Consider the following 14,608-nt stretch of genomic DNA (forward strand, 5'->3'; position numbering starts at 1 on the left):
TCATACTTGTTTCTAACACTGCACTCATTCAACAGGTAAACACTTCAAGCAATGCATAAATCTGTGATCTCATAACCTAATTCTATTTTCCCAGTCCTAACAGTTTTATCATTTTAACCTGTTTATTTAGGAAGAATTTTAAGAACATTACAAAGAACTCATTGTGTATGTACATATATTAGATATATAAATCAGCTTTTCTCCCAAGCCATTTGAGAGTTAAGTTGTAGATGTTATGTCTTTTTATCCCTAGACAGGAATCAGCCAGTATTCTTGAGAACGAGGATGTTCTCTTACATAATCATAGTATAATGCTCATTTATACTTAATATATTTATAATTTTTATTTATAATTATTTTATAAACAAGTTTATTTTAATTAAACTTAATACTGCTATGTAGTCCATATTCAAATTTTGTCAATGTCACAATAAGGCCCTTTACAGCAATGGCTTTTGCTTCCTTGAAGTATCTCCTGAGCATAGTTCTGCTTCTTAAAAGTCACCCATAAGAATATTCTTTCAAAGAGAATAAAAGCTATTTAAAAACAGGAATCCAGGTTTCTTTGATCCTTCTTTTTTATAGATTACATGTATCTTATTCAACTTTACTTACATGATGTGACTGAAGAACCTCCCGCACTGGGCCATCTCTTGGGGCCTTACTTACCAATTACTGTTTAAAACGCAGCACCCAGCACCAGACACAATATTCTAAATGTGGACTTAACACACACACACAATACAATGGAACTACTCTCTCTCATATTTGGACATTATAATTCTTTACAGCTCATTTAATTATCTAAGGCCATTTCTCACCATAATTTATACTAAGTGTGCAGTGGATTTTTCTGAACCTATGCAGGACTTTAAATCCAACCCTACTGGTTTTACATTATTACACCAATATTTCTAAGATGTTGTATCCTTTGATTATGGACTGTTATCTGATGTTTTAGTTCCATCATCCAAAATAATGATAATGGCTTCTATTTGAGAATTTATACTAGGTACCTTTTCTAAGCACTTACATATTCTATTTCACTTTATCTTTACAACCATGTAGTGATACCAGCATTTTTATCCTCCCACGGGCACAGAAGTCTCTGAGCAGACAAGTTAATTTGCCAAAGGTCATCAATTAATAGGAGGCAGGGCAAGAAACACAGACCCACATCTAGCTGACTCCAGTGATAGCTGTCTTTTAGTAGGAAAGGGCTAAGAAACCTCGAGGCAGGACACTAAAGAGAGAAATCGAAGAGTTTTATCTGGATATCAAAAATCCCTCAGAGGGTTGTCTCAATAATACTAAAGTGAATGCCTTTTGCTGCTTACCTTAATACTTTCACTAAGCAGTCCTGGGAAGTCCCTGAACACATTAAAGATATAGCAAATTGTATAAGTTCTTTACCTTATCAAGAGTAAACAGATCAAGAAGTTGATCTGTCCCCATACTCTGCAAACTAGAATTCTCTTGGCTGATAACAGTATTTGCTATGTTCATCTTGAATTTCTGCAAACCCATTATTTTCTCTTCCAATGTTCCTCTGGTTATCAATCGGTACACGTTAACCACACGTTTCTGAATGACAAAAAGAAGCAAACAACTGTAGCACAAATAAACTGATAAGCTTTGAGGTTCACCAAGTCAGGGGGCTTGCATACTTGAACCTAATTAGGATTGGATTTTCTTTATTTAACAGGCTTCATGAGCTTAAAATTTTATCATTTTGCAGAGAATTAAGTATTAGGAAAGGACAGTGTCCAAGTTTCCTTAGCCCAAGTACCTTATTTAATACATGAGGAGGTGCTGCCACAGATTGGGTGATTTGCCTAAGGTTACAACACTTAGCTTCTGAGAATAAACTTAAACCAAGGCTTCCTGGCTTTTTTGGGTGAGTATTTTTCCCAGGGTACAAGTTAACACCTGTGAGTGATGACTTTTTACCTGCCCAATGCGATGGGCCCGGTCCATGGCTTGTAGATCACGCATAGGATTCCAGTCGTGTTCCACAAATACTACAGTGTCAGCGCCTGTTAAGTTAAGCCCCAGGCCGCCAACATGAGTTGTAAGTAAAAGAACATCTATGGATGGATCATTGTTAAACCTGAAAGTATAGATATTAAAAAAAAAAATTAGTATATTTCTAAGGTTTCAGTAACAAACTGGGCCTTTAACATGTAGATACAGAAGAGTTGGGGGGAAAGGTTAGCTCAGTCAGGAAAATCAGAGGATGAGGGGGTTACTACTATTATGCTAATCCTAGAAGATACTGATAAAAGTTCTGACATCTAAGAGCTTCTAGGAAAAAGAAAAACTAACATTATTACCAAGCTACCATTTATTCCATTTTCACCATGAATCAAACGATGGGATTTTGTACTTTGTGTGCATTATGTTGTTATAATAGCTCTATTAGGATATTATCATTGTCCTTATAGATATTACCATTTTTGATAAATAAGCCCAACAGAACATGTCTAGAGTCAGGAGTCAAACCTGGGTTTTTCTACCTGCAAAGCCTCTTTGTGGGTCTCTAAAACTTGTGCCTAATAATCTCTTAGAGATGCTTATAAAAAATGCTCACTCTTATGGTCAGCAGGTCTGGGACAAAACCTAGGAATCTGCATTTAAAAAACCAATGCCTGGGATGCCTGGGTGCCTCAGTCGGTTAAGCTGCTGTCTTTGGCTCGGGTCATGATCCCGGGGTCCTGGGATTGAATTCCACATCAGGCTCATTGCTCGGCAGGGAACCTGCTTCTTTTTCCGCCTCTGTTTATGTGCTCTCTCTCTCTGACAAATAAGTAAAATCTTAAAAGAAACCCCTACTTTTAGAAAACCCCTAAGGTTTCTCAAGTAGAGAATGCAGAGAACCCTTAAACACTGCACTCACCAATTCTGCCTTCTACCTGGGCCAGCTTCCAATTTGTTCTCAGCAGAGACACAGGGATGTCAGAGATCTTAGCTAAGCCACTTGTTTGTGTCCTCCTACCCTAACCTCCCAAAAAAGATAAGGAGGAAAGTCATTGTCTCTATCTTCTGTTGATGCCTTAAATTTCTTCCATGCCCTTCAGAGTACCTTCCTAAAATTGCCATGCTTTTTCTTTTCTTTTTTAACTAAAACTATCAATTCTATTTTTGGAGTTCTATATTTTAAAATGGGTTTAGTTGGGCTGAATCATACCGTAACAAAACACATGTGTAGATATTTAGCCAACAAAAATGTTTCATGAGGCAAACTTCTATGTAAATAACAACTGACTATAACTTGCTTTCTAAGAGTTTTAGAAGCCACTTACCGTGAAACAATGGAATGCCTCTGACCAGGAGGTATGCTGCCATCTAATCTCAGGTAAGTGACAGAGGGTAAGTGAGGTTTGAGAAGATCATGTTCCACTATATCAAGCATGCTTTTAAGCTGACAGAAGATCAGTATCCTGTGCTGGGCCACAACAGACTCTGTGCCACTCTCTGAAGTGCTGCCATTTCCCAAACCACAGTCCAACAGCAACTTGAAAAACAGAATCAGCTGTTACACAGGTGTCCAATAAAGGAGGCAACCAATCTTACTGTGACAAATACTTCTTGTGGTAAGAAAAGGCTAATAAGCTCATCTGTCACCTGGGAAGCAGACTGGCACTCTGGGTTGTAATCTGTTAGCCTGCAGCCTCTGGAACTAGTTTGTGAGGTGTTCAGGCTTAGAATTTCCTCATCACCTCTTCAGGAGGTTCTCTGATAGGCCCCTCTCCCCTTTCCTGAGTTACCTGAGGCTCAGTAGAATCTCAATAAATGTTTATTGAAAATGAAGACCTCCAGGCAAATGGTTCATGAAAAGTTATAAAAGAACAGAGTGGGGGTGCCTGGCTGGCTCAGTTGGTAGAGTACATGACTCCTGATCTCAGGGTCATGAGTTCAAGCTCCATGTTGGGTATGGAGCCTACTTAATTTAAAAAAAAAAAAGAAAGAAATGATAGAACAGTATGAAGAAAACATAACGTAGCAGCTAAATCTGGCAGAAATCAAAATTACAGAAAAGAGAACCAAAAGCATCTAGTGAGATCTGGATTCCTGAGCTTACTACAATATAGTTAGTGACCAGTATCTTTAACAGCAAGAACCATGCTGCTATAGATCTTTTGTATTTCCTGCTACATATGGTTTAGTGCCTGGCATATAGCAGGTATGACAAATGAAAAAATATCCAAGTAAGTGAACAAAATCCAAGAAAATCATGTGTATATCTGTTTGGGAAACTAAAGTACCCAGTATTTACTCTACTTCATTCCTAGGACCTTAAGATAGTAAATTCTGCCCAAAACGTAAGACCTCAATGCAGGAGGCTTTCTCCTTTCTACTCTATAAAGTTACTCAGAAAACCAAAAGCTCAGCTGGACAAGATAACCAAAAGGGCAACCAGGTAAACTCCAAATTCAGTGTAAAACTTACTGTGCAGAAAAAAGTTAACACAGCAGACCTGAAATGCTTTTCTTAGAAAGTCCAGCTTGCAAGGTCTGTCCTTGGCTGAAACAAGTCTTGAAATTTGGTTTTTGAGTCTTTCTATTGTTCCCTACCTTATAAGGATGGCCTACTGTGCTTAAACTGTTGTACAAACAATATGATTATGCTGAGACTGGCTTGCTTTCTGGGAGCCTAGAGTTTTGGTATATACTAGGCAGAGAGAATCTACATGATCGGAGCCAATAAAAACTTTGGGCATTGAGTCTCTAATTAGCCCACCTGTTAAGTAATATTTCACATGTACTGTCATAATTTGATGCTGGGGGAAAAACAAATGTTCTCTCTCTTCTACCTTAATAGCCCTTAAATTGTAAATTTTTGCCCTAAGCTTTCCCTCCCTCCTTGATATAAAGTACATAGTCTACTACATACTACACCAAGGAACTCCTCCAGGTGGAATAAGGAAAACTGATGAATGTAATTATCTCTATCCCATGCCTCTAAATCTGCAATCATATTACGATCTTTGTTTTTAAAAATCTGGGGTGTTTTAAAAGACTATAACTAGGCGGTATCCAGTATAAAGAATGTGATACCAATGGGAAATTCTACATGGCTTCTTTGTATAAAAGAGGAGCTCTAGATAGTAATTTATCAGAATGTCTGCCATGCACATTCAATTATCTTAGGCAACAATATCAAACCCTACAGATAACCATTCATATTAAGAACATCCATCTAAGACTTCATATTTACCATATAATCTTCCTGATACCTTCTTTCAGTGTAGCACTATCTTACTGGATATATGGACATATCATTTGACTAAATATTCTTGTCTGGCAGCAGAACTGATATTCTGGTTTTCCCAATAATGTCTTATAACCTGAGTTTGCTCTGAGAGGCTTGATGAAATCCAAGTATTCTGCAAAATCTAGTTTGCAGCCTTAAAGAGCTGATTACTAGACTCTAGGAAAATGGTTACCAAGGCCCCCTGATAGGAATGTAGGAGAGGCCAGATGCCTTCCTAGAAAGCAATTTAATCTTGCCCTAACTTCGGTACAGCTAATTAACCCAGGTTTTTCAAACTGTTCCTCATTTATGGCCCAGAACCATAAATGATACTCAAAATTTGGTGTGATAGATATAAAAGACAGTGAAACTGTGATGCCCTCATTTTGGCCATTATATTATTATTAATCCTGCCCAAGATCACATGAGCTTTACTTACCAGTAACTAATTCATACAACAAGTTTATAGTGAACCTACCATCAAATCAAATGCAACTTCACACTATATGAAATGTTTGCCAAGTCTGACAGAATCTGTAAGTTTTTTAAAACTGACTTTGCTTATTTCCATTAAATTTCACCTATAGTTTCAGTTTATCCTTCCAGTATCCTGAAATTTTAAAATTCTGGCAATATTAGATAATTCTGGCACTATTACTTGCTTATAAACATGTTTCTGTATTTCTAGTGCCAGATTTATTTTATTTTTTATTTATTTGACAGAGATCACAAGCAGGCAGAAGGGCAGGCAGAGAGAGAGGGAGGAGGAGGCAGGCTCCCCACTGAGCAGAGAGCCTGATGCGGGGCTCAATCCCAGAATCCCGGGATCATGACCTGAGCCGAAGGCAGAGGCTTTAACCCACTGAGCCACCCAGGCATCCCTTAGTGCCAGATTTTTAAAAAGTAAATATGACTTCTCCCCTAATTCAGAGAATAGACATATTTTAGATGAAAGCAAACAAGAAAGCAAGCTAGTTCTCTATCCCCTAAGGCAGAAACTTTGCTCTAAATGGCTGAAAAGAACTGGGAAAATAGAAAAGTCAGGTTCTAGAAAAGCCCTCCATAAGTATGGCCAGAAATAATATGTAAGCTGCAGAGTTCCTAAGCATCTTAATTCCAGACACTTCAGAATGACAAGAATCATTTTAAAGTGAGAGATCAGAATGCTGTCCAGACCCTTCTCACTCTTAAGAGCATTTTCAGTATCTTAATCTCTGTCACTTTACTCACCAAAAAAAAAAAAAGAGAGAGAGAGAGAGAGAGATCAGTTTAAGTAATAACTGCAGGGGAAAAAAATAATGTGCAAAAGGATAAACTAAAAATAATTTCAAGCCTATAATTAAAGTGTAGATGAAATTCAACATTTTTTTGAAATCTAATTAGCAGATCCCTTGACTAAGTATATCTTAGAGCTTCATCTAATATATCAGCTATGTTGGGGATCTGGATGGCTCAGTTAAGCATCTGCCTTCAGCTCAGATCATGATCCCAGGGTACAGGGATCAAGTCTCATGTTGGGGTCCCTACTCAGTGGGCAGTCTGCTCCCCACTCGTGATCTCTCTCTCAAATAAATAAAATCTTTAAAAAATGTATCAGCTATGTTAAGAAATTTGTGAACACTTCATATACAAATTTAGTTTAGTCAAATAAAACTATTCCATATATAAACCACCTAAACACAAAAGTCATTCTTCCTTTTTATGGAAAATGCATCCTTTTATATTTATATTTAATAATATAAGGATACATGCCTGGATGTCATATGTCATTATTTAACATTTTCTATATTAACCAATGTGAAATAAAAAATCTTTCATTAGTTATTTTCAATGAAATTTAGGCCAGAATGACTACAGAAAGAACAATTACTAAATTACTAAAGTCCAGATTTTATAGTAAGCTCTTAATTTCTTTTTTTAAAGATTTATTTGACAGAGAGAGACACAGCAAGAGATGGAACACAAGCAGAGGGAGTGGGAGAGGGAGAAGCAGGCTTCCTGCCAAGAAGAGAGCCCGATGCGGGGCGCTCAATCCCAGTACCCTGGGATCATGACCCGAGCTGAAGGCAGCTGCCTAACCAACTGAGCCATCTAGGTACCCCTAAGCTCTTAAATTTTTTTTTTTAAAGACTGTATTTATTTATTTGACAGAGATCACAAGTAGGCAGAGAGGCAGGCAGAAAGAGAGAGGGGAAAGCAGGCTTCCTGCTGAAAGCCTGATGCGGGGCTTAATCGCAGGATCCTGAAATCATGACCTGAGCTGAAGGCAGAGGCTTAACCCACTGAGCCACCCAGACGCCCCCTTAAGCTCTTAATTTTTAAGACAATGTAGAACTAAATGTATTAGCCTTAACATTTTCGTGCTTGAAATTGGTTCTTTTAAAAAGTTTAACCTTTTGGGGGTGCCTGGGTGGCTCAGTGGGTTAAAGCCTCTGCCTTGGTCATGATCCCAGGGTCCTGGGATCTAGCCCTGAGTTGGGCTCTCTGCTTAGCGGGAGTCTGCTTCCTCCTCTCTTTCTGCCTGCCCCTCTGCCTACTTGTGATCTCTATCAAATAAATAAGTAAAAAAAAAAAAGTTTAACCTTTTGAAATCTTAGAATTTTCAAAAATTCTGTTTCTGAAAGCTATATACCCAGAAAGCAACATGAGCAAACTGGCAGAGTAGGCAGCTCCTGATAAAACTCAGAGCTCCACACTGATGCACATTACAATCAAACCATTCAGAGAAAGTCCTGAAAGCAGCAAGAAAAGGTGAATTCGTCATGTAAAAGGGATCTCAATACTTCTCATCAGAAACCATGGAAGACATTATTGAAGAAAGTGAAAGGATAATCTACAGAATGGGAGAACATATTTGCAAAACCATGTATCTGATAAGGGTTTAATATCTAGAATATAAAAGAACTCTTAAAACTCAAGACAGACTATACAATTTAAAAATGGTCCAAGAACTTAAAAGGCATTTTCAACAATGAGATAGCACTTCATACCTACTGGGATGGCTACAATAAATAAAAAAGTGTTGGCTAGGATATGGAGAAAATGGAACACTAACATATTTGCTGATGGGAATGTAAATAGTACAACCACCGTGGAAAAATCTGAGAGGCCCTGAAAAAGTTAAACATAGAATTTCTCTATGATCCAGCAAATCCATTCCTGGTCTACATCCAAAAGAACTGAAAAGAGAGGCTGTTTAAACAGATACTTATTAGCCCATGTTCATTGCAGTATCGTTCACAATAGCCAAAAGGTGGAAACTACCCAAGTGTCCATCAACATATGACCAGATAAATAAAATGTGATATATAAATAATAATGGAATATTATTCAGCCACAAAAATGAAGTACTGATACATCTACAAACACAAATAAACCTTGAAAAATGAAGCGAAATAAGCCAGTCACAAAAGTGCAAGTATTTATAGTAACGTATTTAGTGCAAGTATTTACTAAAGTATATTTAGCGCAAGTATTTAGGTAAATTCATACAGATATCGAGTGGACTAAAGGGCACCAGGGGTTGGAGGAAAGGAGAACAGGAAGTTATTATTGCTTAATGGGTACCCAGTATCTGTTTAGGTGATAGCAAAATTTTGGAAATAGTGGCAATAGCTGCCCAACATTGTAAATGTAATTAATGACATAGAATTGTACACTTAAACATGGTTAAAATGGCATATCTTATACTGTATCTATTTGCCCTTTAAAAAAAGCTAAACCAGACAGAAATGGTACAAATTAAAAAATAAAAGAAATGGTAAACACATCAGTAATCTTTTGGAAAATCAAATTTACACAGTGTTACAATCAAGAATATGTAACACACATCTAACACTCATGAGACCTACTTACCTGTTTCAAAGCTGAGAGTTTAGGGGCATGTTGGATGTCATGAAGAGAAGAATTCTGAACTGCCAGTTTTTCAGTAGTACTTTTGAACTCTGGATGTTGAGGTGTTAAGACTAATGCTGGATGATTGCACAGTTTACGTAAGTACTGTAATGCCTTCAAGGGGGGAAAAAGTATATACAAGTCCATACATGCCACAAATGTCATGTCTCGGTATCTTTTCCTATTCTATTCCATCCATAGAATGCCCTTTTTCCTATTCTTGCTACTCCTACTCATTCTACAAAAATTAATTCAAATGTCTCATCTGGGATGCCCTCATCAGTGCTTCTTGTGCAGTATATGAGAGCATTTATAGCTTGTATAAATTTTACAGTTTACATCTGTCTCCCTCACTAGATAATGAGCTTCTCATGGCAAAAAGACCCTTTTCCCAGTCAAAGTGCCTGATAATGCTTACAAATGCTTTTGGAATAAGGCAACATTTTCTAAAGATTTCCTAAGAGTTTCTCAAACTTCAGTGTGTACAGAAATTTCTTGAGGACCTTACAGATCTGCAAATCTCTCCCCTACACAGTATTCTAATTCAGCAAAGCAGGGAGAGGGGAAGGTGGAACGAGGTGGTTATATCAATTGGTTAAGAATCAGAACCCTATACGGTCCTTCTTTCTTTTCTCTAATTCAGCTACATTCTTTCTCTTGCCTTTTACTTGGCTTATTATTTGGGTCTTGATATTTCTTAAATTAGCTCGACTGACAAGGCTCAAGAGACTTCTGGACACTATAATAGAAACTATAGGAGAGGTATTAGCCTTCACAACTACCTCTTCCCGTCTTTTATCTTTAAAAAGGTTACAGTATTTAATTTATTGGTAGCAATATTGGTAGAAAATTTCAAAAGGGACAGAAAGACTGAATTGACACTTTCTCTTTTTCATTTGCTATTCCCCTGAGCACACAAGACATACATATCTCAAGACGTCTGTACTCTGGGTATCCTTGCCTGGAATCACTTCCCCCCACATATCTGCATGCCTCAATCTTCCAGATCTCTGCTTGTATGTCACCGTCTCAGTGAAGCCATTCCTGATCCCTGTACTAAAAACCACAACTCCTATACTATATAATAACATATGCTGCTTCATTTTCTCTTACATAATATGTATTTTACTTACTGCTTTTTCAATGCTATAAAGGAAGGAATTTGTTTTTTCCAATGCTTTAACCCCTGAAATTCCTGCCTTGTAGCAGGCATTCCAATTTTTTTTAATGTAAAGCAAAAGAGTCTCTAAAAACTCTTTTCATGTGATATACAAAAATATATTGCATTTTGTATAATTTATTCATTTTTTAATGTTAGTCACTATGCAGTACATCATTAGTTTCTAATGTAATGTTCCATGATTCATTGCTTGCATGTAACACCCAGTGTTCCACTCAGTACGTGCCCCCTCCTTAATATGCATCCCCCTCAGGCTAACCCATTCCCCACACCCCTCCATCTCTAAAACCTTCAGTTTGTTTCCCAAACTCCATAGTCTCTCATGATTTGTCTCCCCTTCTGATTTCCCACTCTTCATTTTCCCCTTCCTTCTCCTAATGTCCTCCGTGCTATTCCTTGTTTCACAAATAGTTGAAACTATCTGATAATTGACTTTCTCTGCTTGACTTACTTAGCATAATCTCCTCCAGTTCCAACATTTTGTATAATTTTAATAATAAATTACTTATTTCTAATTATGAAAATAAATTAGTACTTTTATTTTCAAGAATGTATACACAGTATTGAAAAAATGTAAATAAATCTATACTTCAGTATTCCATGTAAAAACTGCTGTACTGAAGAACATGATTCTTTAAGAATTAAAAAAGACTATAATCTATACCTGGAATACATGGCCTGTAGCTTTAAGCTTTGGTTTTTCAGTTTCTTCGGAAAGTGCAGCTGAAGAAACTGTTTCATCAACATCACACTTGGCACGAGACTTAGCAAAATCCTCATAGAGCTGAACCTGTAAAATTGTACCCCCAAAAGCAGTAAGTGTATTTATTTTCAACTGTTCAAAACATGGCTAGCAAATGCCAATAAGAGCAGTGATTCAGACCAGTCCTCATTAAAGAAAGTATGATATCTATGCTTTACTCCTGATTACAAATTACCCACTGCATCTTGGCAAATTCCTTTAAAATTACATTTAGAGGGGTGCCTGGGTGGCTCAGAGGGCTAAGCCTCTGCCTTTGGCTCAGGTCATGATCCCAGAGTCCTGGGAAAGAGCCCCGCATCGGGCTCTCTGCTCAGCAGGGAGCCTGCTTCCTCCTCTCTCTCTCTGCCTGCCTCTCTGCCTACTTGTGATCTCTGTCTGTCAAATAAATAAAAATATCTTTTTTTTTAAAAATTACATTTAGAAAACAAGTATAACACTTTAAGCTTGGCTGCTAAAATATTAAAAACTAGTCAAACAGTCCTAGATTCAGTATTTCCACTCTGTTGAGGAAGATAAATACATTACCAATAAAAGAGAACCTGAACCCCTACAAGTGAGAAAACTTTCTCTAAGGTATGTGGTACCCTGTAAGTACATTCCGAAAGACCCAAGTTGTATGACGCGCTGCCTACTGCGCTAAGGAGGCACCTAAGACCCAAGTTTTAAATGAATACTATTGCTGGGGTACCTGGCCGGCTCAGTTAGTTGAACATGTGACTCCTGATCTCAGAATTGTAAGTTCGAGGCCCAGGCAGGGTACAGAGATTACTTTTGAAATAAATAAAACTTTTTTAAAAAGGTAAAAGGAGAGAATACTACTGCTACCTAAAAGGAGAACTCATGAACGTTGAAACATTACCTTGGGGTCTGGGTTCCTGCCTTGTACATGCTAAAACACTATGAAAGGGAAGTGCCAAGAAACAGAAAAGCCAAAAGTCACTTCCCTTCCAACTACCCTCTTCTTCAGGCTACTTAAATGTGTTTTATACCACCATCATACCATGGATTTTTTTTTTTTTTTTTTAGGATTTTATTTTTAAGTAATCTCTACACCCAACGTGGGGCACAACTCTGAGATCCAGAGTTGCATGCTCTACTGAAAGAGCAGACCAAGTGCCCCTACCATGAATTTTTTTCATACGTCACCTTTCCTTTATTGTACTTACTTCAAAAAGTCTTCATCTCATTGCTCCTAAAATATTCCTTTCAAGAAATACCAATCCCATTTTTACAGATGAGGAATGGAGGCGAGACAAATGAGGTAGGTAATATAAATGGTCATAAGAGATCTCAGCATCTAGATTAGTGTCCTGCTAAGCTCTAAACTCCAGTTGTATAGATAGGAAAGAATCCAAGTTTCTGAGTGTGTCTGTATATCTTTTATTCATTTTATTATACTAAACACGTAATACTGAAATGGATAAATGGATGCCATACTAACCTAGAACCTGAAGTTAAAAAACAGAAAATTCTGACTATGGCCATATCTTACTAAGACAAGGGATAGTTTCTCCTCACAAAATACTACACAAGGAAAGGCATACAAAAAATTCCTTAAAAAAAAAATAAATTCCTTTGATAATGGTCTCTGTATAAAATCAGAACTGTACAGGGGCGCCTGGGTGGCTCAGTGGGTTAAAGCCTCTGCCTTCGGCTCAGGTCATGATCTCGGGGTTCTGGGATCGAGCCCCACATCGGCCTCTCTGCTCAGCGGGAAGCCTGCTTCTACCTCTCTCTCTGCCTGCCTCTCTGCCTACTTGAGATCTCTATCTGTCAAATGAATAAATAAAATCTTTAAATAAATAAATAAATTAATAAATTAAAATAAAATCAGAACTGTACAAAAGCCAAGTCTTATTCCAAAAATTTACTGGCAATGCAGAAGTACTTTTAAAGGGATGTGGTCCACTTCCCAGGTATGAAACTCAGCCCTGATATTTATTAGCTATATAACCTTGAGCAAGTTACTTAATGTTTCTGAGATCCCCTTTCCTTATTTGCAAAAATGGAGACTGATAATTCCTATAATGCTGTTGTGAAAATATGATGACATTACAGTAGATTTTTGGCCCTTATAAATATTCACTCATTTCTTTAACAATTGAACCTTGCAACTTTCCCAATTAATTCAACATGTAAGAAAGCAACTACGATACTGGCTTTTATTTTGATGCCATATTCAAAATGCATATATTCAAATGTATATCCACATGTCAAAACAGATTCATTCAGGTGCTATCTCTACATGTTTGGAACAGAATCTTCCTAAAGTCTATGAAAGTAGAAGCTCAATTTGAGTGATAAAACCAAAGTCTAATCCCCTTTATTTCAATACTTGCATGGCTTATTCAAAGCATTCTCCTAATAAACATACCACCACCAACCACAATCACCAGATTTCTAACCTGGAGAGGACTGAGAGTACAGTAGTAGTCTTGAATAATTTTGGGTGGAAGATCCTGCAAAACATCTTCTTTCATTCTTCTCAAAAGAAAAGGCAGGACTTGGCGGTGCAGTGCATCCATCGCAAGAACACCTTTTAACAGTAAGAGAAAACGGCTTCAAAAGAGTTAGGAATAAGATAAAGTCACTTGCGTGGTATAGAATTATATCTTTTTCATACCTGCTTCTTGTTCGCGACTAGAGCTTCGAGCATCCCTACTTGCTAATATAGGTTTACCATATCGAGCAGCAAACTGGCGTTCAGTCCCCAAAAATCCTGGCATGAGGAAGTCAAATAATGACCACAGCTCCAAAACGTTGTTCTGAATATAAGAAAGGAATGTCAGTTTTCTTTTTTTTTTTTAAAGATTTTATTTATTTATTTGACAGGCAGAGATCACAAGTAGGCAGAGAGGCAGGCAGAGAGAGAGGAGGAAGCAGGTTCCCCGCTGAGCAGAGAGCCCAATGCAGGGCTCGATCCCAGGACCCTGAGATCCTGACCTGAGCCAAAGGCAGAGGATTTAACCACTGAGCCACCCAGGCGCCCTGTCAGTTATCTTTTGTACTGGGATTATTTCCTTACACTTGAAAAATGGAATATTAATGAAAGCCCATTTATGATGACATAGATGAGGGGTAATCAATCACATTTTTATATATATTGTGTAAGTCTGTATTTTAATATGTAAAATTCACATCAGTATCCTTGGTGAAAATATTCTATTCTACTGGGTGGAATTTTCAAGCCTCTTCCACCAAAATAAGCCTTGGTCCATGGTGTTTAAATTCTGCTGGTGGCATATATCAGGTAATAAAGAGAAGAGCAGAAAGATGAATGTTTCTGAATCTTTTATCTTTGACACTAAAGTTAACAGCAAGATTTAAAGAACTTGGCTGACATCACAATTTAAGGAAAACCTAGAAGAATTTTGTTATAGGTCAAGTCTATCCAGTACTCAAGGGCCATGAAACAGGCACAGTTTCCTTCCAATTCTACTGCTGAAGTTTCATTTTAAAAAAAGGAAGGAAAAAAAATCAGCACTTTTCCATTTTAGATGCATTCCCAATATGTGTGG

The 14,608-nt window shown here is 37.5% G+C and overlaps 2 protein-coding genes across 3 annotated transcripts in view; one reads left to right on the forward strand and one right to left on the reverse strand.

The window, feature by feature from the left end:
- Positions 1-14,608, forward strand: part of FGFBP3 (fibroblast growth factor binding protein 3) — a 132,473-nt gene that overhangs the window by 21,214 nt on the left and 96,651 nt on the right. The gene's annotated exons all lie outside the window — the stretch shown is intronic.
- BTAF1 (B-TFIID TATA-box binding protein associated factor 1) overlaps positions 1-14,608 on the reverse strand; it is a 98,753-nt gene that overhangs the window by 1,622 nt on the left and 82,523 nt on the right. Inside the window, exons 31-37 of the mRNA XM_004749665.3 lie at positions 13,714-13,855; positions 13,496-13,626; positions 10,992-11,117; positions 9,109-9,261; positions 3,303-3,514; positions 1,951-2,110; positions 1,414-1,584 (exon numbers count right to left, since the gene is read on the reverse strand). Of these exons, the coding sequence (XP_004749722.1) occupies positions 1,414-1,584; positions 1,951-2,110; positions 3,303-3,514; positions 9,109-9,261; positions 10,992-11,117; positions 13,496-13,626; positions 13,714-13,855 (1,095 nt within the window). The remainder of the gene's footprint in view (positions 1-1,413; positions 1,585-1,950; positions 2,111-3,302; positions 3,515-9,108; positions 9,262-10,991; positions 11,118-13,495; positions 13,627-13,713; positions 13,856-14,608) is intronic.

This window comes from Mustela putorius, unplaced genomic scaffold (assembly GCF_011764305.1).
Source record: "Mustela putorius furo isolate JIRA1106 unplaced genomic scaffold, ASM1176430v1.1 tig00003909_pilon_pilon_pilon, whole genome shotgun sequence".
NCBI lineage: Eukaryota > Metazoa > Chordata > Mammalia > Carnivora > Mustelidae > Mustela > Mustela putorius.